We start from the raw sequence: 23,823 nt of genomic DNA, 5'->3' as shown, positions 1-23,823 counted from the left end.
TCAGACCCAGGTCAAGTGTTTTCTCTTTTGGAAAACCATCCATTCCCCCCACTAGCAACCCCACCAATGTGCTCTGCCTCCTTCGGTTTTGGTTTTTAACCATCTTTATTGTGAAGTATCCTTTTAGATAGGCCTGTATTTGCTCTGTTCCACAGATGAGTTTCCAAAACCTTCTAAAACCTTGCTCATATTTGTTATGCTGGATTTAAAGTCAACAGATGGGAGTTTTGAACCCAGTAAATGGCATTTCTTTGCTGTGGGAAATCAAGTACTTTGACCTCTCTGGTGAAATTCTTCATTTGTAACCTCACTGGGTTAGGCTAGATTAGTGTTTCTCAACATGGTTCCACATCAGAAATCATCTGGAGATCTTTTAAAACAATAGTGATGCCAAAGTCCTACCCCAGGGCAATGAGTCAGAACTTCTAGGTGTTGGGCTTGGGCTTTGGAATTCTTTTAGAAGTTCGCAGGTGATCCTAACGTGCAGCCAGGGTTAGAAAAATAAACGGAGTTCAGGAAGGGACTTATCCTACATGGATTGGAGAACTCAATAGGAAAAAATGTAGTAGTTAGAGACGGGGCATGGCAGTACTGGACAGAGGCAGTCAGGCCCATAGGTGATGCTTCTCATCTTTGCCTTGAGCTGTAACTAGAAAACCTGCAAACTGCATTATAACCAGAACATTATTACATATGTATACCTGTACAATCAAGCCCAATTCAATTAATTTTCTCATATGACTCAAACTCTAATACCATTTGGAGACGAGGCAGGAATCATAAACATAACTGGCTGCAGGGCATTTAGTTGAAATTGTATAAATTCTTCCCGAAAAATAATTTTAGATTAATTTTTAAGTGTGGATTTTACAAGTTAAAGTGTGGAAATCCTTTGCCAATTCCCAAGGGGACAATAAGCTTAACAGTAGACATCTCTGAAGGATCTGAGGAGCAAGTTTCCTGAGAAAGCTGTATTTTTAAAGTTTTGACCCTACAAGGCAACATTAAAAGTAAGTTCAAGGAAACAAATGTGAGAAAGGATATCTCCCTTTAGATAACCTAGCAAAGAAGTTAAGAAGGCAAATAGTTCCTTAGATCAGAATTAACAGCTGTGAATAGCCTTCCTTTCAGAAAATTGCAATGCTAAACAGACATATATCCTTGCAAACAATATATCCTTGCAACTTAATTTATCTTCCTAGGATCTTTAATAGTTTTCTTTTTTATTCCATGAAATAATATATATTGAGCATCACCTATCCACCAGATGTGAAGAAACACTATTTTCAATATGTTCAAAATTTGAGTCTTTTCTTGATACAATAACATCTGCCTTAACAGGAATCAGTATGTACAAATTACAGTTTTTGAAGAATTATATAAAAGGTATTATTCCAGAAGACTTGCTATGGAATCCCTTTTAAAAAGGGTGTTCAGAAAAAGGTAACACTGAAATGTATTAGAGTTTGAAGAAAATCACTCCAGTTATAAATCCATGAACCCAGTCATTGTTTAATGAAGCTCATCTTTGCTGGAAAATCCCCACTGAGAACAAAGCATCACAATGATCCACACAGTCCCAACCAAGCCCACTGGAAAAATCACCCTGAAGAAAAGAGAAAGAAGTCCATACCACAGTGTGAGGACTAATTTAATGTGTTCTTCAACAAAAATTAAATAAAACAACATGACTCAATTTTTCTTTTATGTTGCAAGGAAAATAACATTTATATAAAGCTAGCAGTAGAAAAGCAGAAGCATAGCTTAGCTTTCTATGATGGCAAGTGAAACACAGTTTCTGCTAATCAAAGTGATTTTTTTTTTCCTTTGAGATGGAGTCTTGCTCTGTCACCAGGCTGGAGAGCGGTGGCACAATCTCGGCTCACTGCAACCTCCACCTCCCGGTTCAAGTGACTCCCCTGCCTCAGCCTCCAGAGTACCTGGGACTAGAGGCACGTGCCACCACACCCAGCTAATTTTTGTATTTTTAGTACAGATGGGGTTTCACCATGTTGGCCAGGATGGTCTCAATTTCTTAACCTCATGATCTGCCCTTCTCGGCCTCCCAAAGAGCTGGGATTACAGGTGTGAGCCACCGTGCCTGGCCATCAGAGTGATTCTTAGCCATTTTCTTTGAAAATATCAGTCATACAGGTAGGCTCTGTTACTCTTCAGTGAATACCTTCTTTTATATAAAAGCAATTTGACTAAATTAGATGTCTGTGTGAGTCGTGTTCTGCTACTCAAAACAGTTCCTGTTCTATGTTTCTCTATATTTTGTTTGTTTGTTTTCTGAGATGGAATCTTGATCTCTTGCCCAAGCTGGAGTGAAGTGGCATGATCTCGACTCCCTGCAACCTCCACCTCCCGGGTTCAAGTCTCAGCCTCCAACTAGCTGTGATTACAGGCGCCCACCACCATGCCCGGCTAATTTTTGTACTTTTTAGTAGCGACGGGGTTTCACCATGTTGGTCAGGCTGGTCTTGAACTCTTGACCTCAGGTGATCTACCCACCTTGGCCTCACAAAGTGCTGGGATTACAGGCATGAGCCACTGTACCCAGCCTCTTCTCTGTATGTTTATTCAGACATTCATGTTTAAGAATCTCTGAGAAAAGAAGCCAAAGATGATAACACTTGACCTCTATGTCTATATGATGAAGAAGTGTACTTCCTATATAAAGATGCCCGTATTCCTGATTAGGTTAGGCAACTTGAAGTTCTAGTGAAGGGCAAAACTACAGGACTGTAGGAACTGGCATAGCCTTTTACACGTGGCAGCATTTGTCTACTGACAACGGTGACACAACCTCCAAGAGGGCAGACCACACGGTACATAAAAGAGAAGCTGTCCCCATAAGAAAAGGGGAAAGGTAAAATGACTCATTACATAGTTTCAACTCTCTTATGACAGGTGGACAAAACCCTCAAAGAAGAAATTCTCCAGTCTTAAATAGGGCTTTTAATGTTCAAGGCAAGAAGAAGTCTCCTGATGACTACACTGCCATCGCCTCTTTGACAATTTAGCTATGAAAATATGAAAACACATGGAGACTACAGATTTTTACCTTACATTTACTTACAAATTAAGCAGTGAGGGAGCACAATGACTAAAAATAGAAAAATGATGAAAAGATTAACTAATGATGCTGTACTATGTCTCAGTGGATGGGCAGTCCTATTATAGCTGGGGCAGATCATTTCACCTTTCCGGGCCTCCATTTCCACATCTGTAAAACAGGATAATTATATCCATCTCAGAGTTGTTTTTAAGATTACAGATGACATGAAAGTGAAACTGTTTTGAAAATAATGAAGCTCTCTATTACTGTGAGATTAAAATATTATTATAACTAGACACAGTCAATATGTTTTCTTCAAAGTTATCAGACTAGACATTTTTCCTCTGGTGCTCTTTCACCCATGTGTCTCAATCATAGTCAAATTATTCATATCACTTCTTTTTTTCTGTTTTCTTGGTACTCGTTTTCTTTTTCTTTTCTTTTTTTTTTTTTTTTTTTTTCTTCTGAGACAAAGTCTCACCCTGTCTCCCAGGCTGGAGTGCAATGGAGCGATATCGGATCACTGCAACCTCCACCTCCCGGGTTCAAGTGATTCTCCTGGTTCAGCCTCCTGAGTAGCTGGAATTATAGGCATGCGCCACCATGCCCAGCTAAATTTTGTATTTTTAGTAAAGACAGGGTTTCACCAGGTTGGTCAAGCTGGTCTCGCACTCCTGACCTCGTGATTCGCCTGCCTCGGCCTCCCAAAGTGCTGGGATTACAGGCCTGAGCCATCGCACTGGCTGGTACTAGTTTTCTGCCTGAAGAAGTAGGCAAATGACTATTTTCATGATTTTTTTTTTTTTTTGCTTTTAATATTATTTAACAGCTATTTTGACAATGAAAGACATTTTATATATTCCCAAAAGGTATGCACCAAAGAAGGGTGTGGGCAGAAATGTTCACAAAATCAGGACCTTTCATTGCCTCTTGGTGACCACCAATAAAGTACACAGAAACCCATAGTGAACTGAGGTCTAACTGGCTGCTATCAACCAACACAATCTTGAACTGCTGAGTCTGATCACTGTATTTTCTTAAAACTTCAGGACAGTTCAATTTAGAGAGCACAAGAGTCAAGTGAGCCTTCCTGGTCATCTTAAGCAACATGGGAAGATAATTTAAGAAAAGTGACACCATATCAATCACTTTCCCAAGCTTTTCAGGGGCTCACTCCAAAGACTTTCTTGATGATAAATTTTATTAAAGTACTGATCATAATCAAAATGGTACATTGTATCAGAGGTCAAGCATTGTTTTCCACTTCCTTTCCCAGAACTTATTAAAGATGTACATCTGAAGAAAGATACAAAGAAGAACAAAATTGTTTCGACTGGCAGAAAATGGCTTACACAGACAACTAACACTTAGTCAAGTTGCTTATATATATGAAATAAGGTATACCTTGGGAGTGACAAAGCCAATAGGCTTGGCTCATAGGGGGCTAACTACAGCTGTAGCAGTTATTCAAGAAGTTGACATATTCTCTCCTGTCCCCTGAAGACACCACAGGCATCTCATTAATAAACTGATAACAACCAGTACTCAGAGTTCGTGAAAATGCTTTGTCAAGTGCTGAATAAATATAAGTGATTATCTACTTACCACAAACATCCTCACCAACATCATCATTAAAATCTTGAAAGATAAGTGCTTTTCAGTAGTTTTGAGAGTTAACCAATGACATGCTAAATTAAAAGCATTGTATTTCAACCATTTCCAATAAGTGCCACAGAATATTTAGACTTAAGAATATTAAAATTCTGGCCAGGTGTAGTGGCTATATGGGTGATGATCTGGCTGAAAGGCAGATGACATATCTGGAAGCTGTGCTTGCACAAGAGACCACTACCCGTAGTACCTACACTGCATGTTTATTCAGGTTGGATGAAGACTATGGCGGAGGAGAAGGCTGAAGGCCAAATTCAAGACCTTCCTTGGAAACCCACTCCTATTAAGCGCCCACGTAAGAAAGGCCTCATGTTTAAGTCTCTTTTGCATGTGTCACTTTAACAGGGCTTTCCAAAAAGTACAACCTGGGGTCACCTTTGCAATATGGGATTATTTACCCTCAGGTAGGTAGAAGAGTATCTTCAGGCACTCTCCATTTCACCAAGACCCCTTCAGCCATCCTTATTCCAGGAATCCCAATGACTGAGATCATCTCTGATTCATAAAGAGGAAAGGCAGGAGTGGCAAAAAATTGTCCTGTGTCAGATGGTGTGATTTACTTTATGACTTTGTCTGGCCTCTATAGTCATAATGCATTGAGCCTTCTGCAAAAGATGCACACATGAGAGAATAAATGAATCAAAGGCAGAGCTGGTGATGGATGGAAAATCAACCTTAACACCCACACAGCACAGCTCCCCAAAATTCACAGAAACTAAAGACTGCAGACAGAGCAAGTCTCCACTGTAAAGAACAATTTACACAAAGCAGATCATATGAAATTTTCCACAAGCCTATGGTTCTGTCAAACAATGCTACAGGTGGCTTTAAGTCATTGACATTTACACTTGGTGGTGAGGTAAGCCATCTCGGAGAAAAAAAATTAGCACACCCAGCCTTGGATCTAAAAGCAAGTTTCCTCAGCCTTTGAAAGCAATGAATTCCAAACAGCAACAAACACAACACATAAATAGAATTAGTGAGAATGTGTGCTAAGATCTATGGCAAAATCAGACAGAAGTTTCTCCCTCAAAGAGTTTTCATTCTAGTAAAAGAGTTTAAAACACACAGAGATAGCACAGGTAGCTTAGCAAACAAGGTCATATGAATGACGATGCAAGGCTTGTTAGAGAGGCTATGTGCAGGAGAAAGAATCGCAGTGGGATGGATAATCAAGGAAGGCCCAATAGAAAAAGTAACATTTAGACCAGGCATTATTTCAAAGGGTGGAGCTGTTGTAGGGCACAGATAGAGAATGGTAAAACTTGGGGAAGGTGGTGGAGAATGGTCACAAGCTAGGAAATTTCTAAGCAAAAAGGATGTGTGAGGCAGCTGGGTTCGAGTGGAACCAGGACATGAGGGATGCGAAGGGTGGAATAGATGATGGGCAAGAGGTTTGGCTTCATCTGTGCATGTAGTCATCAAACTGGTCCTGTGTCCCATCGGCACAAGGCACTCTCTTAGGAGCCCAGGGACACTGAGGCAGCCCCCATGCTCAAAGAGGAAGGGAAGGTCATGTGATGACCTAGGATTCATAAAATCCATGGAGGGCTTTCTAGCAGGGGTCCACTATTCAAAATGCCATCCGGGGGTAGATTTAACTGATGGCAATGCCTGTGTTATCGACAGAGAAAGAACAAAGGGTGTCCATAAGCAGTGACCAATTAGGTGATTTTTACAGATGACAAAAATAAGAGTTCAGGTTTGTGTTATGGTCGCATAATTCGAGGGCAAAAATAAAACCAAATGGTTATGCATTTTATATAACTTTTCTGATGAATAACTTTAGAGTTGATGCAACAGGAAGCACCATGAGATATGAGCTGCAATGGAAAGTTTTCTTTTTTTTTTTTCTTGCCAAGTATAGTTCAGATGTCAAAGGCAAAGAAAAAAAAAGTCAGAAAATAAAATTACTTGGAAACATCAGAAACTGCTTGTAAGAACTGCTTATTGTGGCTACTATGTTACTTAAGAGCATTAAAAACTGACAGGGACCCATAATTCTGGAAGACAAAAGTAACTAAGGCACAAAAAGCTGCCTTATGATATTAAAATAAAGAAGCAAATCAATGAAAATGCCTACAATGGCACCCTCAGGATAGTCTAAAACAAATGTTGAGGCCGGGCGCGGTGGCTCAAGCCTGTAATCCCAGCACTTTGGGAGGCCGAGACAGGCGGATCACGAGGTCAGGAGATCGAGACCATCCTGGCTAGCACGGTGAAACCCCGTCTCTACTAAAAAAATACAAAAAATTAGCCGGGCGAGATGGCGGGCGCCTGTAGTCCCAGCTACTCGGGAGGCTGAGGCAGGAGAATGGCGTAAACCCGGGAGGCGGAGCTTGCAGGGAGCTGAGATCCGGCCACTGCACTCCAGCCTGGGCGACAGAGCGAGACTCCGTCTCAAAAAAAAAAAAAAACAAATGTTGAGCAATTCAAGAAAAATTTATTGAGTCTTCACTGAGCATCAGACAAGTAAGTTCCTCAAGACAAAAGAGGATTAAAAGATGTTGAAGAGTAAAACCACTTCCTGAAAACCTGTCATCGAATCATTAATTTATTGGGCACCTACTTTGTATAGAGCAGAGTGCTACCTATTTTAAGAAATGCTGAGGTATAATAGCTCCAGAATGAATTAAGGCCTACATATGTCAAGGCAATCTGTGAGTAAATGCCTAATGAGGTAAACATGATTAATGCAGTGAGTTCAGTATAGAAATGGGTCCTTGGGGCCAGGAGCGATGGCTCACGCCTGTAATTCCAGCACTTTGGGAGGCGGGTGGGCAATCACGAGGTCAGAGTTTGAGACCAGCCTGACCAACATGGTGAAACCCCGTCTCTACTAAAAATACAAAAAAAAAAAAAAAAAGTTAGCCGGTGGTGGTGGCACACACCTTTAATCCCAGCTACTCAGGAGGCTAAAGCAGGAGAATCACTTGAACCCAGGAGGCAGAGGTTGCAGTGAGCCAAGATTGCGCCGCTGCACTCCAGCCTGGGCAACAGAGCAAGACTTCATCTCAAAAAAAAAAAGAAGAAAGAAAGAAAAAGAAAAAGAAAAAAGAAATGGGACCTTGCATTCTACAGTTCACCATGGTCAAGGGAGGGACAATCAGTGGATGAAAGACTCATGAAGGATGATTGGGGAAACAGACTGGTTAAAAACTGACTCATTTAATTGACTTGCTACCAGTGCCTTCTGTCTTCTGCTAGCTTTAGCATGTTATGATAGTTACCACACAGTTAAAACAGCTTAGGAAGAGTCAAAAGACTCTCATAAAACTAAGTGCAACTCTTCCTCGAATTCTCCTCTCTTTACTGACAGAAACAAGCCTGATGTGATCCACTAAAACCACTGCAGATCATTTGGCTACTCTTTGGAACATGCTTTAATGCTATTACAGCAGTGTTTCTCAAACTGCAATGTGTACAGGAATCACCTGGGGACCCTGAGAAAGTACACATTCTGTTGCAGTAGGTCTGGGGAGAGGACCCACAGTCCTCATTTCCAATAAATTCTCAGTGATGTCAGACCTCCTATGAGCGGCAAGGTATTAGAACACCTTCAGTTGCTGTTATCAGAAGATGATAGGAAGCCATCATTTTTAGGGTCAGAATGCTGGAGCTCAAGATTTGAGCCTTGGTGCATATGATAAGTCATAAAATGTAATATTCAGGAAGGAATGAGGCTCCCAAAGAAGTGAGAATGTAGAATGAACAAAGGCCTAAGAGAATAGAAATGTATTCTAACAATACAAATTATAAAAATAAAAGTAAGAGTGCCCGGGGGGACTGAGATTGTTAGATTATTGTATAATGATATAATTTAAGGGATTCCAAAATAATGAATATAAAATGTTATTATTAGATGTTTTTCCTTTTCACATACTTGAAGGACAAATTGTATCATATTGTCTTTTTTTTCCCCCCAATACTATGAGCTTTAGAGAATGAGACGCAAATCTGGTATGTAGTAACAAGGTAGTCACTCAAAGCAAAAGTTGAAAGATTCCTAGTCTACGCTAACAACTGTCTGCAAACTCTACAGAAGTGCAATTATAGGTTGCAGCAGCTACTCCCCTGCCTAAAACAGCAGTCTGAAAACTGCCAATCTGTTGCAAATTCTGTCTTTTCTGAGAATATTTTAAGAAAAATGGTAGAGCAATATTTGAAAGGCAACAGAACACTAATTATATCTAGACAAGTTTCCTTTTTTTCCCCCAAAAATATGAAAGCTCCTTTAGGCTTTACTTCTCCTAGGCATAGCAAAAGCATTTCATAATCTTCTACCTTAGGAAAAATTTTCACAGACACTTTTACCAATTCAGAGGAAGGGGAGAATGAAAACACCATAATTAACCAACGAGAAATAATATTACCACCAAAACCAAGTAAGCCTTTTATTTAGCAAGAAGGAGTGAGCTCTAGCTGAAGTAAACATGCTATTTAGTCAGGATGTACGCTCAGACACCTGTAGTAGGAAATTTTCAAAATAGCTATTTTTTTTTCTTTTCTTTTTTTTAATAATAGTCGTCTCCAACGAACACCAGTGGAAGTCTGTGGTATTTCTCAGTTCTGACCTGTTATGACTTTTGTTAGTTTTCTATTTTGATTAGCTAAAGATTTTCTAACTCAACTTCAATGATTTATTCTACTAACAAAACAGTAGAGGGATAACAAAGAATGAAATGTTTCAGAAGAGAATATACTGGCAATCTTATTTATTCTTGTCACTGTATAGAAGGAAAATGAACCCCAATGGGAAGAAAGCCAGCCTGGTCACCCAGACAGCTTGATTCCTGGTACAACACACCTTCTTTACCAGCTGTCTCCTAGGTAGAGTCTAATCTCAAACTAAGGGTCAGAGTTAGGTTATCTTTCACCCAAGATGAAGGTTTGTGATAATTACATCTTTGCAACTTCTTTTCTACTTGGCGCAGGGCTCTAAAGCAGGAAAATGATGAAGGGTTTAGCTAAACCTGGAGGAAAAATATTTTCGTTTTGTGAAATAACAATGCAGATTTCAGTCTCTGTTTGCAACGGGGGGAAGGAGGAAGAGGCAATTTTTAACATTTATTTTCTAAACCAACAAACAAATCCTACCATTCGTCAAAGACTCAGGTCTTTGGAATCTGAAACTTGTAAATTTCAGAGACACTCTTTAAGAAGAAAAATATAAAATTAAGAATAAAGTGAATACAAAATTAAGAATAAAGTGAATATTTATTTAGAATTAAAATAGTATACAGGCCGGGTGCAGTGGCTTACACCTGTAATCTTAACACTTTGGGAGGCAGAGGTGGAAAGGTTCCTTTGAGCCTCAGAGTTCAAGACCAGCCTGGGTACATAGTAAGACACCATCTCCACAAAAATTAAAAAAAAAAAAAAAAACTGGCCAGTCATGGTGGTGCACGCCTTTAGTCCAAGCTACTCTAGAGGATTGCTTGAGCCTAGGAATTCAAGGCTGCAGTGAGTTATGATCATGCAACTGCTTTCCAGACTGAATGACAGAGTTAGATCTCATCTCTGGAAAAAAGAAATTTAAGTAGTATCATACAAACAACAAATTTTTAAAAGCTATAAATACTACAAATATGAAGTGTTAAAAAACAAATATTTTTATTAACTGCCATACCTCTGAAATACTTTTCCTATATTTTTTGGTTGCATACTCTTTGATCATCTCTTCCAATAACATTTTGCAATATTCTCTATTGAGAGAATAAAAAAACATTCAGTCTTCCCTTTAGAACTGTAGATCAGAATTTGTAATTTATTCTTGAATAATTTGGAAAAGTTCCTTTCAGCTTCATAATTCATTATAGGTAATGTCATATAAATTTTTCGGATTGACTCCAAATTTGGAAAACTTTTATCAGGTTTCTTTTACATGTGCGCTGTAAGATTCAGGGCACTGCAAGATTTCATAGTGTTTGACTTGATGACACTTGTTAGCCACATTTCCAGGGCCTCACCTAAAGCCAGGAGATGAACCTATACCAGAGTATAGGTAGCCTTGAAGGTTAAGTTCAAGCTTTTCACAGTAAATCCACCTGAGCCTGGCATTTATATCCTCAACATATTTGATGCATCTGTGAAGTCTCCTAGTCCTTTCAAATGAAGTGCTTGTTTTACTCAGAATACCTCAACTCTCTGATGGCATAATTGTTCCATGATTCAGCCAAGACTGTATCACTTGAGGTATATACTTCATTTTCCCATTGAGATCACAAGACAGGCATGATGTTTGACTACCTGGTGTATAAACCATATGTTATTGTATTACACTAAGGAAATCCAGTGGGATACTATATGAAGAATGCTAAAACACTAGAAAAATGCTGGATATTATTATTTCTCTTAACCCCTACTCTTCCAACACCCATGCTATAATGGACAAGTAGTTTATGTCAATTAAGGCAGACTAGTCTCAGTACAGTATAACAATTAGGAGTCGAGATCCCCAAACCAGACCATCTTGATTCCAATCCCAGCCTAATCATTTTCTAACTAGGTGGACTTAGGCAAATTTATTAACTCTGGAGGATTTATAATAAGCATAACATAACCTACCTTGTAAAGTTGTTTTTGAGGGTTAATATACTTGAAGTACTCAGCACGATCCAAGTAGTAGCAAGACCTCAATAAGTGGTAGCTACCATGATTATTGGGAAATCAGTCCATGAAGTCTCTTGAGTAAAAGCGACAGGTGGCATAAGCCCAATTCCATTTCCCTATGTAGAAAAGTTTGCAGGGTTTGGGCATGACAGGTAGTCATCCACAAAGCAGCAGTATTATCACCCCATAGGAAATGAAGACTTTGTAATGATTCACACTTTAATAAAGAGCTGCTGCAGCACATACTGAAAATATGCACCCAACCCGTATCTTCTTTCAAAGGCATTCATGTTAGTTCAGCCAAATCCCTAGTTCTCTAAAACGAAGTTTTAACAATCTTATATCTTCTAAAGCACTGGGAAGCCTTTTTCCTTGTTTTCTTTAAAGAGGCCTGACAGGAGCCAAGCCTCTTTTTTATTTGAACCATGGATGGTTCAAATAAAATATTTACAATAGGAGGAAAAAACATTCAGATAAACTTTGCCTTGCCCTGGTGGTCTCTCAATACACAGAAGAAATGCAACTAGAGCACTAGGAAATCTAAAAATAAAAATAAATAAATAAAAGACAAAGAAAAAAAGTATAGAGCTAAAGTTCACTTCAGGACAACACAAACTAAGAAAAACTACATTTCCCAAAGGAAATACAGCACTATGTCTACAGAGTAACTCTTATCTTTTTCTTTAATGTTCAACGCTGTCTGTTCCAGGGAAAAACATGATACCATTAACCAAAACTAATTTCTACCCAACATCTCTGCAAAGGAATGTTGCTGCTGCAGACCCATCCTCAACATGGGAAGGCCCAAGGCAAGTGAGCAAATAGAGGCCCATATACCATAAGTGAAAACATTTAAAGTTACAAATCAAGCTGGCGAACTGCTCAATAAAATAGGTTTCATCCGTCTACCTTGACTGACAAATATATCTTTTCAATGTCTTGGAAGACCAAGTACAACTTTAGAACTCCTACAATATTCATAGTCCTTCCTCAGAAATGGGTGGTTTGAAGACAGACATCATCCTAAGCCCTGGTAATGAATTTGCCTTGCTCTCCCCTGCCTGCTGCATCCTACCTCAAGAGGGGCCTTGTGATATGTGGACACCCAAGCTCTCTCTCTCTCACACATACACGCGCGCACGCACGCACGTACACACACACACACACACACACACACACAGAGCTATCCCTTGACCGACCCTCAGGCAGAGATGGCACAACCAGTAGCAATTGATGGCCTCCAGGAAGATGGCTTCAAGGATCCATGCAAAGTGCAGATACCAGTTCAGGGCCTTCTGGGCAGTGAATTTGGGTTCCCAGGTAACCAAACCATGGTCTAAAAATGAAAAGAGAGTAAGACTGGAAGGCCCAAAAGTCACCTCACCCCATAGGCATGGCTCTGACCAGAGAAGAATGACAGCAGAGTACCATCTAAGGCCCAGGACAGTGGCCAGTTGTGTTCATATACTAGGTCTATATTTTAGTTGTAGAGCTGAAAAAATTTGGAGGAAAATATTCCCTCAGAAAAGAGAAGAAGAAAAAAAAAAGAGTTGCATGTCTTGACCTTTCCCAGATAGAATCTCCCCAGTTATAGGTACGGGCCCTGAAACTAAATCTCATCTAATGATGATAGCTTCAAACCTATCAACAAAACACAGATGCCAGGGAACCCTTAAGAGTCTAAGCAGGAGGCCATAAGTAGACTACATTGACTACACCCAAGAGGACAGTTGCTCCTTGTTGAGTGCTAAGACCTAAAAAGCTGACTGGCAAGTAAAAGGCAGAAGTAATCCTGATGTAATGGGCGAGGAAGAGAATCTTAACCCCCTATAAGTTTTCAAATTGTCCCCTTCAAAAGCCAAACTGGGCCGGGCTCGGTGGCTCACGCCTGTAATCCCAGCACTTTGGGAGGCCAAGGCGGGCGGATCATGAGGTCAGGAGATTGAGACCATTCTGGCCAACACGGTGAAATCCCGTCTCTACAAAAAATACAAAAAATTAGCCGGGCGCCTGTAGTGTCAGCTACTCAGGAGGCTGAGGCAGGCGAAGGGTGTGAACCCGGGAAGCAGAGCTTGCAGTGAGTGGAGATCGCGCCACTGCACTCCAGCCTGGGCGACAGAGCGAGACTCCGTCTCAAAAAAAAAAAAAAAAGTCAAACTGTCCCAATCTTTGTTATGTTGGACAAAGTTGGCTCTTCTTGCCCTCATCAGCAGTTGTACACAATTGACTGTACACAAATGACTGTACTACACGCTTGGAATTTGGGGTTTACAATACACATCTTTGCAAATGGGGTATGTCCAACTGCTATAAGTGGCCAAACCACAGGTCACCCACCATGAGTCCTACCACTAAGGCACCATTGTCAAACTGCGGGTTGTAGAGTTTCCTTATGCAAAGAAACTCTGCCTTATCTTGATTTTCTGTGGTACAAATGTAGTCAGGAAGGAGGCAGATCATGCAAGCAAAGCAAATCAATTAAATCAGGAGCACTGAGCTGATGACATTAGATGGTAAGCTTCCCCTCTCTCAAACGCGATATCCATTCACCCCTCTTCAGCCTCCCTCCCCCCACACACATACACACACAGAGACCACAAAAAAGAACCTAGCAGCACACAAGCATGAGAAACCTGGGCCACACACACATACACGCACCCAGGCAAACCTCCAGAGAGACCCTGAGCAGGATCCATCTTTCCATCTATAAAATAAAGATAATACAACTTATCTTGGAGATTTCTTCCTAGGATTAAATTAGATACGTAACGTCATGTGGTTGGCTCAGGGTAGGTTCTCAAATGTTAATTCTCTTTCTCTTCCTTCTCCCTGACTTCTCCCTGAGATGAGCCAATTTGCCCGCGCAGCATTCCAAACCCTTTTGGCATGCCAAAGAAGTACGAGTCATTATCTTGCCTCAGTCACAAGCAACAGGTACCTGTGGAGCAAAATATTACCAGGAAAGTAGAGAGTGCAAAATAAGCGGTGAGCATTCTTGCTGCAAATGCCTATCTGTTCTACTGAAAATCGTAACTTAAATCTGCTGAAGCTGTACATAAGGACCTGGAGGGTAGAAGCTGACAAGGTAACAGAGTTATGCTTTTATGTGGAACTTGGCCAAATAATGCCATGCTGTAGCCAGGAAGCATGTTTCCCCTGCACCCTATTTAAAACTGCTTCGGTGGTTTGCATCAGACCTAAATAATATCCACGCTACTCTAGGGTAGGCAGTGGTGGCTACAGGACCACACTTCCCTTCAACTAACGCTGCTTTACCCTTACAAACCAAAACATAAAACCCGATGAAAAAAGAAACTTAAAAACTAAATTCAGATTTTAGCACTTCATTCCTAATAAAATTCTCTTTCCAACACCCTTCTAGAAAAAAAAACAAAAGAGGTATCAGTACCTACTGGATAATTTCTCTGGTGACTTTATTTAAAGTTTTGCAGTGGCTTTCAAGGCCCTATACTAGTTCAAAATGTATGGCTAAAGGAATTGCATGAAAACTTTCCATCATGTTTGTCAGAAGTTGAAACATCTTTTTCCATATTTCATGAGAACACAAGAACCAATTCCATACTTCAAAAACAGTCAAATTGCTTATTGTGATCAGAACTAAAACTATTTGAACTGAAAGTAAAGATTTTACTATTCGGACCAAACACCTAATAAACAAGTCACTGCTTAGTTAAATGCTCGACCTCAGTTGCACTAGATACAGTAGGATGAAGTGGAGGCTCAGCTCAGCACTTCCTGGGTGCTAAATGATGTGTCAGGCACTGCCAGAGACCCCGGAGATAGAGAACTGAATAAGATTGAGATGATTAAAGGCCTAATGGGGCAAGAGAGTTACGAAAAGATATAACTTTGGCTTGGTATCGTTACCAGCTAAGTGAGAGGTCTGTATCTCATAGGAGATATTTACCTCAAACTGGGGCATTCAATGCAGGTTTCCTCAAGAAGATGACACTTGAACTACGTCTTAAAAAATGAGTGAAAATTAGCAGGGTAGCAGGAGTTCCAGACATCCTGAACAAAGGCACAGCTGCCTAAATTGCTCACATCGTGTGTATGTGTAGTGACACCAACAGACTGGGAAAGTGTGGGCTGTGGTGGGATGTGAAGCAGCAGAGTCAAATGGGAACCACGTCGGAGGCCCTTGGTAAGACCAATTAAGGAGTTAACAGTAATAACAGAAGCTGATATTTATTCAGCATTTACTGTGTTGCAGGCACCATGTCCAATACTTTAAAACAATATTTTATTTAATCCTCACCATAACTCCATAATCCTCATTTTACAAAGGAGACCAGGGATGACCAGTAGGTAAAGTAACTACAACAGGCTACACAGCCAGTAAACGGGAAGTGGGTTTGGAACCCAGGACGGCCTGATTCCAAAATTTATACCCTACACTCTTCTACCACCAGCCTATCCTCAAAAGAACACTAAATGAACGCATCGGGTCCATCATGATGCCTATGGAATGGAGAATGCAATTAAAGGCTGCCCAACGGGGGCTCTGTGATAAGGCAGGGATAGGAAAGTGAGAATAAATTGATTCAAAAATACATTCAATGGGACCTAAAAGGAAACATTCAACATTCACATCCTCCTACTGCATACAACAACAACAAATGAGGCTTTTGAAAATGAGGTATAGAAAATAAAACACCAGTATTCCATTATGCTTTCAAATATAAAGAGTTAAAACATGTATCCTTTTCTTTACATATAACATGCTCCCAGCTGTTAAATTCAATGAAGGCAAAGACCAGGTCTGTCTTATTCATCTGAGATGGTGTCCCAGGTCTGAGCGTCCTGCCTGGCAAGAGATACTCAACAAATATGGTTGAAAAGGTACAAGAAAAAAATGCCCACTTTTTGCAACGATATCAATGAGATCCAGAATTAAAAACTAACCTTACTGAAAAAATTAAAAGGTCATGTTCATAATTGAATAGAAAACATGTAGTAGTTATGTTGACTACACAGACAACAGTCATCTTTAGGGATTGCTACATTGAAAAGAAGGCATGAGTTCAAAATGTGATTAGTATTTTGTATAAAACATAACTCATTAAAAATAAGATGCTGTTAAAGGGAGTGGCCTAAAGGTAAAAATGTATTTTTATGAGGGTGAAAAAAAGCACAAGTAGACCAAAGATTTGGGGCCTAATGATGTCTAGTCTCTTACCCTGACAAAATAAAACAGGTTATTAAAGAGATCTGAAGAACCTGTATCCCTATGACACTTTTACAAATTATTTGTCCTCAATAAGAATCTACTTTTAGGAACCTGAAAAGTCTCTTATTTTTCAGACCTGAAGAGCTATTGTACACTTTACAGTTTTCCCCCAAAGAGTCATTTCTTAATTTTGATCGTTTAAGAAGAGTGAATCTACTAAGTTAAAAACTAAGAAACTTTCTATTTCTTAGTGAAACTTGTTCTTATATTTAAATCCTTTGCATACTACTAAACAGAAGTACAGAGGCTACTAAACAGAAGACAGATTTTGGGGCTTTTCTATGTGACGTAAAAGGAGCCTGTTGTTTATTAAACAATCTCATTCCCTCATATATTATCTTGCATCAAGATACTTTGCAAAAAATGTTTTCAGTTTACCAGTTATGTTAGAAAAATTCTGAAACCATTTCCTTACATGAAAAATGAAAATGTAAGTAGAATTAGGTTTCTCATCTTCAATATATCTATCTTCAACCTTCGGCCAACTTTTAAAATTTAATTTGAATCAAATGAATACAAATTCAAAATATTCATTAATTCAACCATTTTGAAACTTCAATTCTATAAAAATAGGAAATCTGTGGGCCTTGTTAAACTGTCTAAATACCCAAATAAAAAGCCACCAGGCTTTTATGCTAATTGTTTAAAAGTGTGTATATTGATGAAATGAAAGTGACTCATGAACTACTGGGTCTGGAATTTGCAAATCATAAATCTTATCCTTGTAAACAGAACCTAACTAACAACATCAGGGCCTGCTAATTTCGTTCTTTTATAATCTGGAACAAAAGTTTTAATGATTTTTAACATCCACAGAAAATTAAGGGAGCCATTTTAAATATTTATTAGCAAAATATAACTTAAGTTTAAGAGTCTGGAGGAAAATGGGAGACAACTGAACATTCTGGTACTGCAATGCAGGAAAAACACCAAGAACGAAACACTAAGAGTTTATTAAAACCATAGGACTCAAATGTGTGTTAAGAGTTTTTGCTTGCAATAGTGCCTCTTCCTAATTAGATTAAAAACTTCCATCTCCATGCCACCTTCAATGTATGCCATAATTTTTAAAAAGTTCCCAATCCACTTCAAATACTCTGAAATTTACAACTGACCGTGATGCGCGTTTTTTCTAGAGAAACCAAAAGGTAAATCTGCCCATGTCCCTGGATAAATAAAAAGAGTGCCTCAGGCTGATGTGGACTGTCAACTCCTCTATATTTCATCCAAAGTCTACATGGGTCATCTGCAAGTCACCAGAAGAGCTAGGGGAAAGGAGGTGAGGACCACAGCACGTTAAGATGTTAAACATTAAGATGACGTAAAATTACGCAGATTCAACCTTGCCATTTTACAGATGAGGAAACTAAGGCCCAGAAAAAGCTCTATGACTTGCCCAAATACTCGGTTACCCAGACCACAGCTGCAGATACTGTTATTTGGATCATAGCTGCAAAAAGTCTAACTTTTGGCCAGGTGCGGTGGCTCACGCCTGTAATCCCAGCACTTTGGGAGGCCAAGGTGGGCGGATCACGAGATCAAGAGATCGAGACCATACTGACCAATATGGTGAAACCCCGTCTCTACTAAAAACACAAAAATTAGCTGGGTGTGGTGGCACGCGCCTGTAACCCCAGCTACTCGGGAGGCTGAGGCAGGAGAATCTCTTGAACCCAGAAGGCAAAGGTTGCAGTGAGCCAAGATTGCACCACTGCACTCCAGCCTGGTGACAGAATGAGACTCCTCTCAAAAAAAAAATCTAACTTTTGAAGTCTCAGGTGTTTTACACTTTCCATAACAAATCATTAAGAACCCCCATTCCTGCATGCAGATAGATAGATAGATAGATAGATAGATAGATAGATAGATAGATTTTTTTTTTCCTTAAAAACCTTCAGACACAACGATCAGGTGGTTAGCCTAGGTAGTTTTAACCCTTCGGTTTCCAACAAACGATAATTGCATAGAACTATCAACTCCCTGAAGACAGGACTGTCTTGTTCCAGGCAAAATCTACAGCCCCTAGGGCATTCAGTGAGGGATTCTCGGTTTCACCTGAGCATCTCCACTCCCTACCCATCCATGCCAAGGTGTCAGTGGAGCCAGCTAACTTTCTTTTGGAAATCGCTTATTTTCTTGAAACTTGTATCCAAAAACTCCGGGCCAAGAAGCCGGCCTGAGGGAAAGCGTGGCCGTGTCCAGGAGCTAAGGACTGAGGAGCTGGCCTTTTGAACGGGTGGCTCAGAAAGAGCTGGGTGGGCACGCGGCATCCCCACGGGCTGAGTGGCCCAGGTGTGCTGGCTGCTTTGGCAGCTCAGGCTGCCGCCCCGGGCCGCTGCTCCCCGGCCGCCTTCAGATAACCAACTTCTCAAACTTCCCTTTCCGGGGGTGGGGGCTCGCCTCGAACGCGGCCAACACAACGCCTTTCCTGCTCGCACAAAGGGGACCAAACGTGCCCCGCGCCCCTTGCAAGTGAACTTTCCATCTTTTTTTCAAGAAAAACTCACACATCCCTGCAGCTACGGGAGTCGAGCTGCTTGAGTGCCGCGGAGGAAACTTTCCTCGTTTCCGCCCGGGCGCCGGGTTGCCGGGCCCGACTGTCAAGCGCAGCGGAGAGGCGGGGACCCCAGGAAGACCCCCGGCGCCCCGCCGAGCCGAGGCTGGGGACCACTCACCCGACTTCTGAACGTGCGGTGGGATCGTGCTGGCGATACGCGTCCACAAGACGATGTGCAGCGGCCACAGGCCCCTGAGCAGCCCCCGACCCATGGCAGACCCCGCTGCTCGTCATAGACCGAGCCCCGAGCGCAGCGGACGGCGCCTTCCCGGACCCCTGGCTGCGTCTCCGCGCCGCGCCCTCTCCGGACCCCGCGCCGGGCCGGCCGCGCAGATGTGCGGGCCAGATGTGGCGCCCGCTCGCCAGCCAGGAGGGGGCCTGGAGGCCGGCGAGGCGCGGGGAGGCCCCCGGCGGCCGAGGGAAGCTGCACAGGAGGCCGGCTCCTGTCCCGAGCGGGTGCACGCGCGGGGGTGTCGTCGCTCCGTGCGCGCGAGTGACTCACTCAACTTCAACTCAGCGCTGCGGGGGAAACAGGAAACTCCTCGCCAACAGCTGGGCAGGACCTCTCTCCGCCCGAGAGCCTTCTCCCTCTCCTCGACGTCCAGCCCCTAGCTCTCTCGTAGCTGCCAATCATGTTTCCTAGACCAGCCCCTCCGAGCGCTTTGGCCGACTTTCAGTTGCCCCTCACCGCCCTCCCACACCACTCAGGAGTTCCTCGCTCCAAGTATTTACACAAGAGTGACTAAGTGCACGCAGTTCACAAAGTAACAACAGAAAACGTCCACGTTTTCCCTGGTAGATCAGAACATCTGCCGCTTCCCCTCAGCTTTCTTCAGATTGCTCCTAGGTGCTTTAGAGATGCATTTTCAAATTACACGTTGAGATCCAGGAGTGAATACTCAAATCTATTGAGTCGTGAGCACATTTCTGTCCCAAATAAAATAGTAACGGTAAATTGTACTTCATTAAACTTGTGCTTCGGTTGTGTCTATATGCATGTATGTATGTGCATACACTGTCAAGTGGTAAAATGTTTTTCTTTAGATCGAAGTCTAGAAGTTTTTCTCAAGTTTTAATGTACTTATTGATCACCTGGGAATCTTGTTAGAAAATGCAGATTCTAATTCAGTAGGTCTAGGAGGCAGGCGGAGATTCTGCATTTCTAATGAGCACCTGGATAGAGCCTCCCATTTCACACTGCCTCTTCCCGGGACTGAGTCAGTGAGTAATTGTAAATGATCACCTATCACGAAGTGATAATGGTGGGAAATGTAATTTTCACAATGTATAGAGTATAGCAGAAATTGTAAAATTAAAAGTGACTTGGGAGTCACCTGAATGCGTGTGCTTTTATTCCCTTAATGCAGGTGAAGAGAATACTTAGCCTCTCATGTGCAAAAGGGGTAACATGGGAGCAAAACAGTATAAACTTTCAAATTTCCTTTCTTGCTAGGGCAACCAGATTTGCCCAAGACATTCCCGGTGTGCATGTTCTGTAGTTTAAATATTAATAGAACCCATTTTCTCTTTCAGATATGTCCTGATTGGATAATAAACTATGTGATCAACCTACTTCCTGCTCTCAAAGATAGGATTCTGTACAGCCCTCTGGTCAGTAAAGCTTCCAGCAATTCGTTTAATGAATTCCTTTACCTGAGAGAAAGATTGCAGAGGCAAGGGTTTGTGCCAGAGTCTCCAGGGAATAAAGGTAAATAGCACTCCCCCAAACCCAGCTCCCAAAATCTGTCATTCTAAGAGTTCATGTGCTTCATCCTGGAATTTTAACTCTTGCTCCACGTAGCACCCAGCTGCCTCTGGATGTTCTACCACTTCCTAGCACTCATGTTTAAGATGCAGAAAATACAGTGAAATCAGGAGGGCTAGGCATCTTCTTTCCCATCAATTAATTGCCTTGCCAAAGCTGGAGTGACTTTGTCAATGGAGGAAGATTGAGTTCCAAATCTTCTTCTCCCTGTTTCCTCCCCTGCCACCAGCCCATGCCACTGCCATGGCTTGAGTAGGAGTCTCCCACCAGTCACCCTCAGCCATGGCTATTCTGGGCTCTTTCACTCAGTTTCTCAAATGAGAGCTGAATTCAGTTTTTCAAAATACAAAACTGGTTATACCAACCCTCTGATTAAAACCGTTTAATGGCGTCCCACTGCTCTTGAGATAAAGAGAAGATAAAAACCAGATCCTTGAATGTGCCTTCAAGCCCCCACCTCTCCTGTAAACTTTCACGTGGTTTCTCCTTGCTTGCTGAAAGCCTTCTCCAAATTTCCTGAATGTGCCTCTGTAATCCCCCTACTCTTTATGCACAGAGCCTTCCTTCCCCAGTATGGACTTCCTTCCTCTGACCTTTTCTTCTTCACCCAGCCAACTCCTGGTCTTCGTGGATTGAATGATAACTTCTTTGATGGGCAAGCTTTCACTGACCTCCATGAGTAGATCTTTTATTATAGGTTCTCTTGGCACCATATGCCTTTCTTTTAACAGCTGTAACTTTATAATTATTTGTGTCATTCTTTAATTTCTATTCCTATCCTCCACTCAACTCCAAATTTCTTGAGGGAAGGTATTATATATCTTTCCCTCCACTTACTATTGTGTCCCAAAGCATCTAACACATAATCGATGTTTAATAAATATTTATTGGATGAATGAATGAATCAGGCAATAAAGATTTAGAAGAAAATTGTACTTGATTGTTCTAGTTGCTTCATAACTCTGGAGAAAACATTGTTACCTAATATATGAGATATAAACAGCCTACATTTTAGCCGAGAATGATGTCACCACTACTTCCTTTTCTTAAGAATGGAGAAGTATGTGGGTTTCTTTCTTCTTTTTTTTTTTTTTTTCCTACATTTGCCCAAGTTCCTCCGGACAGCATACATGTACTTTCTTTCTCCTCAAAACACAATGTGGCAAATAAATGTTCAATATATTCCAAAGGCTTTGTTTTCCCTAATTATCGCAAAGACAGATGTTTTACATTGTTAGAGGCTAGGCATTTGAATCCATGGTGGAATGTTTAACTAGTGATCTTTGTCATCATACACCATTAATGTTGATTTTAATTTTGTTTGCCCTTAACATTTCTGATTTAATCTTCAATCTTCTGTGAAATTGAGAAGAATCAGAATTCAGCATTGCCAATGCAAGCTAGCCTTTTGAAAATCATCATAATAGAAATAATAGAGATGTAAACTCAGCATATTGCAGTTTGATAATTTTAAAAATTCATCAGACTGGGTGCAGTGGTCCACACCTGTAATCCCAGCACTTTGGAAGGCCTAGACAGGAGGATTACTTGAGCCCAGGAGTTCAAGACCAGCCTAAACAACATAGCGAGACTTCATCTTTACTAAAAATAAAATAAAAAATTAGCCAGGCATGTTGGCATGTATCTATAGTGCCAACTACTCAGGAGGCTGAGGTGGGAGGATCACTTGAGCCCAGGAGACTGAGGTTGCAGTGAGCCATGATTGTGCCACTGCACTTCAGCCTAGAAGACAGAGTGAGACCCTGTCTCAGAAACAAAAAATAGAAAAAAGAAAAAGAAAAAAAATGGTCATGATGCCCTTCCTTTTCACATTCTTATTGAAAGGGATGTCTGATACACTCAATCAAGACATCGTTTTCCCACATAGTTGTATATTTGGCATAGTATAATATTTTGTGTATTCACATAAGCAGTTAATATATACATGTAAAAAACTGGGCCATTTGCAAATGGGAACAAAAAATAATAGCCCGACTCAGGGTTTAAAAAACAAGAAAGGTAATTTTTAAGCCTTTGATGAGTTGAAAAACAATAAATATCAACTTGAACAGAAATTTTAAAAGTTGACAATCTTTTTTTTACCGGGTTTTCAAACTCTGTGACACACACACACACACACACACACACGAATTGAATCAAATTGTGGTTTATTTAAACCTTGCATTTCTCAGTTGTGATGAGGGAAGAACTTCCTACTTCCCTGAACTTTTTGACATGCAGCTGTTGAGGTTACTGTCAGCTAGAGCAGATAACAGGGAGATTCCTCTCCTTATAAATTAACCAATCTCATTCTCAGCTCTTATCTCTTGGCCAATTTTCCTTTTATTGTGAAGCAAACCAATAAGCACTGAGACTGTAGTTAATTTGTGAGGGTCATCCACCCTTTGTGGGTCATCCATAATGCTAGCTCCTCCAAGAAATAGTTTGTGATGCTTCACCTACTGTGATCACTCCTCTCCCAGGGATAACCCAGGGAGCATTTCATTTATTTAGCCTTTTAAAAAAAATATTTGCCCCATTCTAACATGGAGTGCATTATTGCTATTTATTTATTTTTTAGAATTCTACCCTACCAATTGGAAAGTTCTTGCAAACACAAAATATTCCTTTTTCAACGTAGAACCACACTCTGTGCTCTATAGATAATCAGTATTCAATGTGTGTTTCTTGTCTCCAATAGAGAAAAAAATAAGAATATCAGTTTTCCTAATCCATTCTCTTGTTTTCAGTTCTTCACAGATATTAATAGAACCTGCAATAATGCCACATGTTTACAGAAAGCATTAACAGCATGTTTTGAAAAAAATAACTTTTTAAAAATTACAAGGGTAATATATGTTACTTGTAGGTAGGAAATATAGATTTTTTTTTAAGGCACAAGTTAA

The 23,823-nt window shown here is 40.8% G+C and overlaps 1 protein-coding gene and 1 long non-coding RNA gene across 3 annotated transcripts in view; one reads left to right on the top strand and one right to left on the bottom strand.

The window, feature by feature from the left end:
- TGFBR2 (transforming growth factor beta receptor 2) overlaps nucleotides 1-19,746 on the bottom strand; it is an 86,831-nt gene extending 67,085 nt beyond the window's left edge. The window contains exons 1-2 of one of the 2 annotated variants that reach the window (XM_033212881.1): nucleotides 19,271-19,388; nucleotides 3,155-3,229 (exon numbers count right to left, since the gene is read on the bottom strand). In XM_033212881.1, the coding sequence (XP_033068772.1) occupies nucleotides 3,155-3,229; nucleotides 19,271-19,364 (169 nt within the window). In that variant the 5' untranslated portion in view covers nucleotides 19,365-19,388. Of the gene's footprint in view, nucleotides 1-3,154; nucleotides 3,230-19,270 lie in introns of both variants that reach the window. The other variant, XM_033212880.1, reaches the window with a different exon arrangement.
- Nucleotides 19,747-19,852: 106 nt separating this feature from the next.
- On the top strand, nucleotides 19,853-22,478 carry LOC117084288. Its single transcript, XR_004437390.1, has 3 exons — nucleotides 19,853-20,102; nucleotides 20,686-20,860; nucleotides 20,954-22,478. It is a non-coding gene; the product is annotated as an uncharacterized LOC117084288 (long non-coding RNA).
- Nucleotides 22,479-23,823: the final 1,345 nt, after the last annotated feature.

The sequence above is a fragment of the Trachypithecus francoisi genome, unplaced genomic scaffold (assembly GCF_009764315.1).
Source record: "Trachypithecus francoisi isolate TF-2019V2 unplaced genomic scaffold, Tfra_2.0 Lachesis_group0, whole genome shotgun sequence".
In the NCBI taxonomy this organism is placed as follows: Eukaryota; Metazoa; Chordata; class Mammalia; order Primates; family Cercopithecidae; genus Trachypithecus; species Trachypithecus francoisi.
Note: the sequence above shows the minus strand (reverse complement) of the source record. Positions and strands in the feature narration are given on the sequence as shown.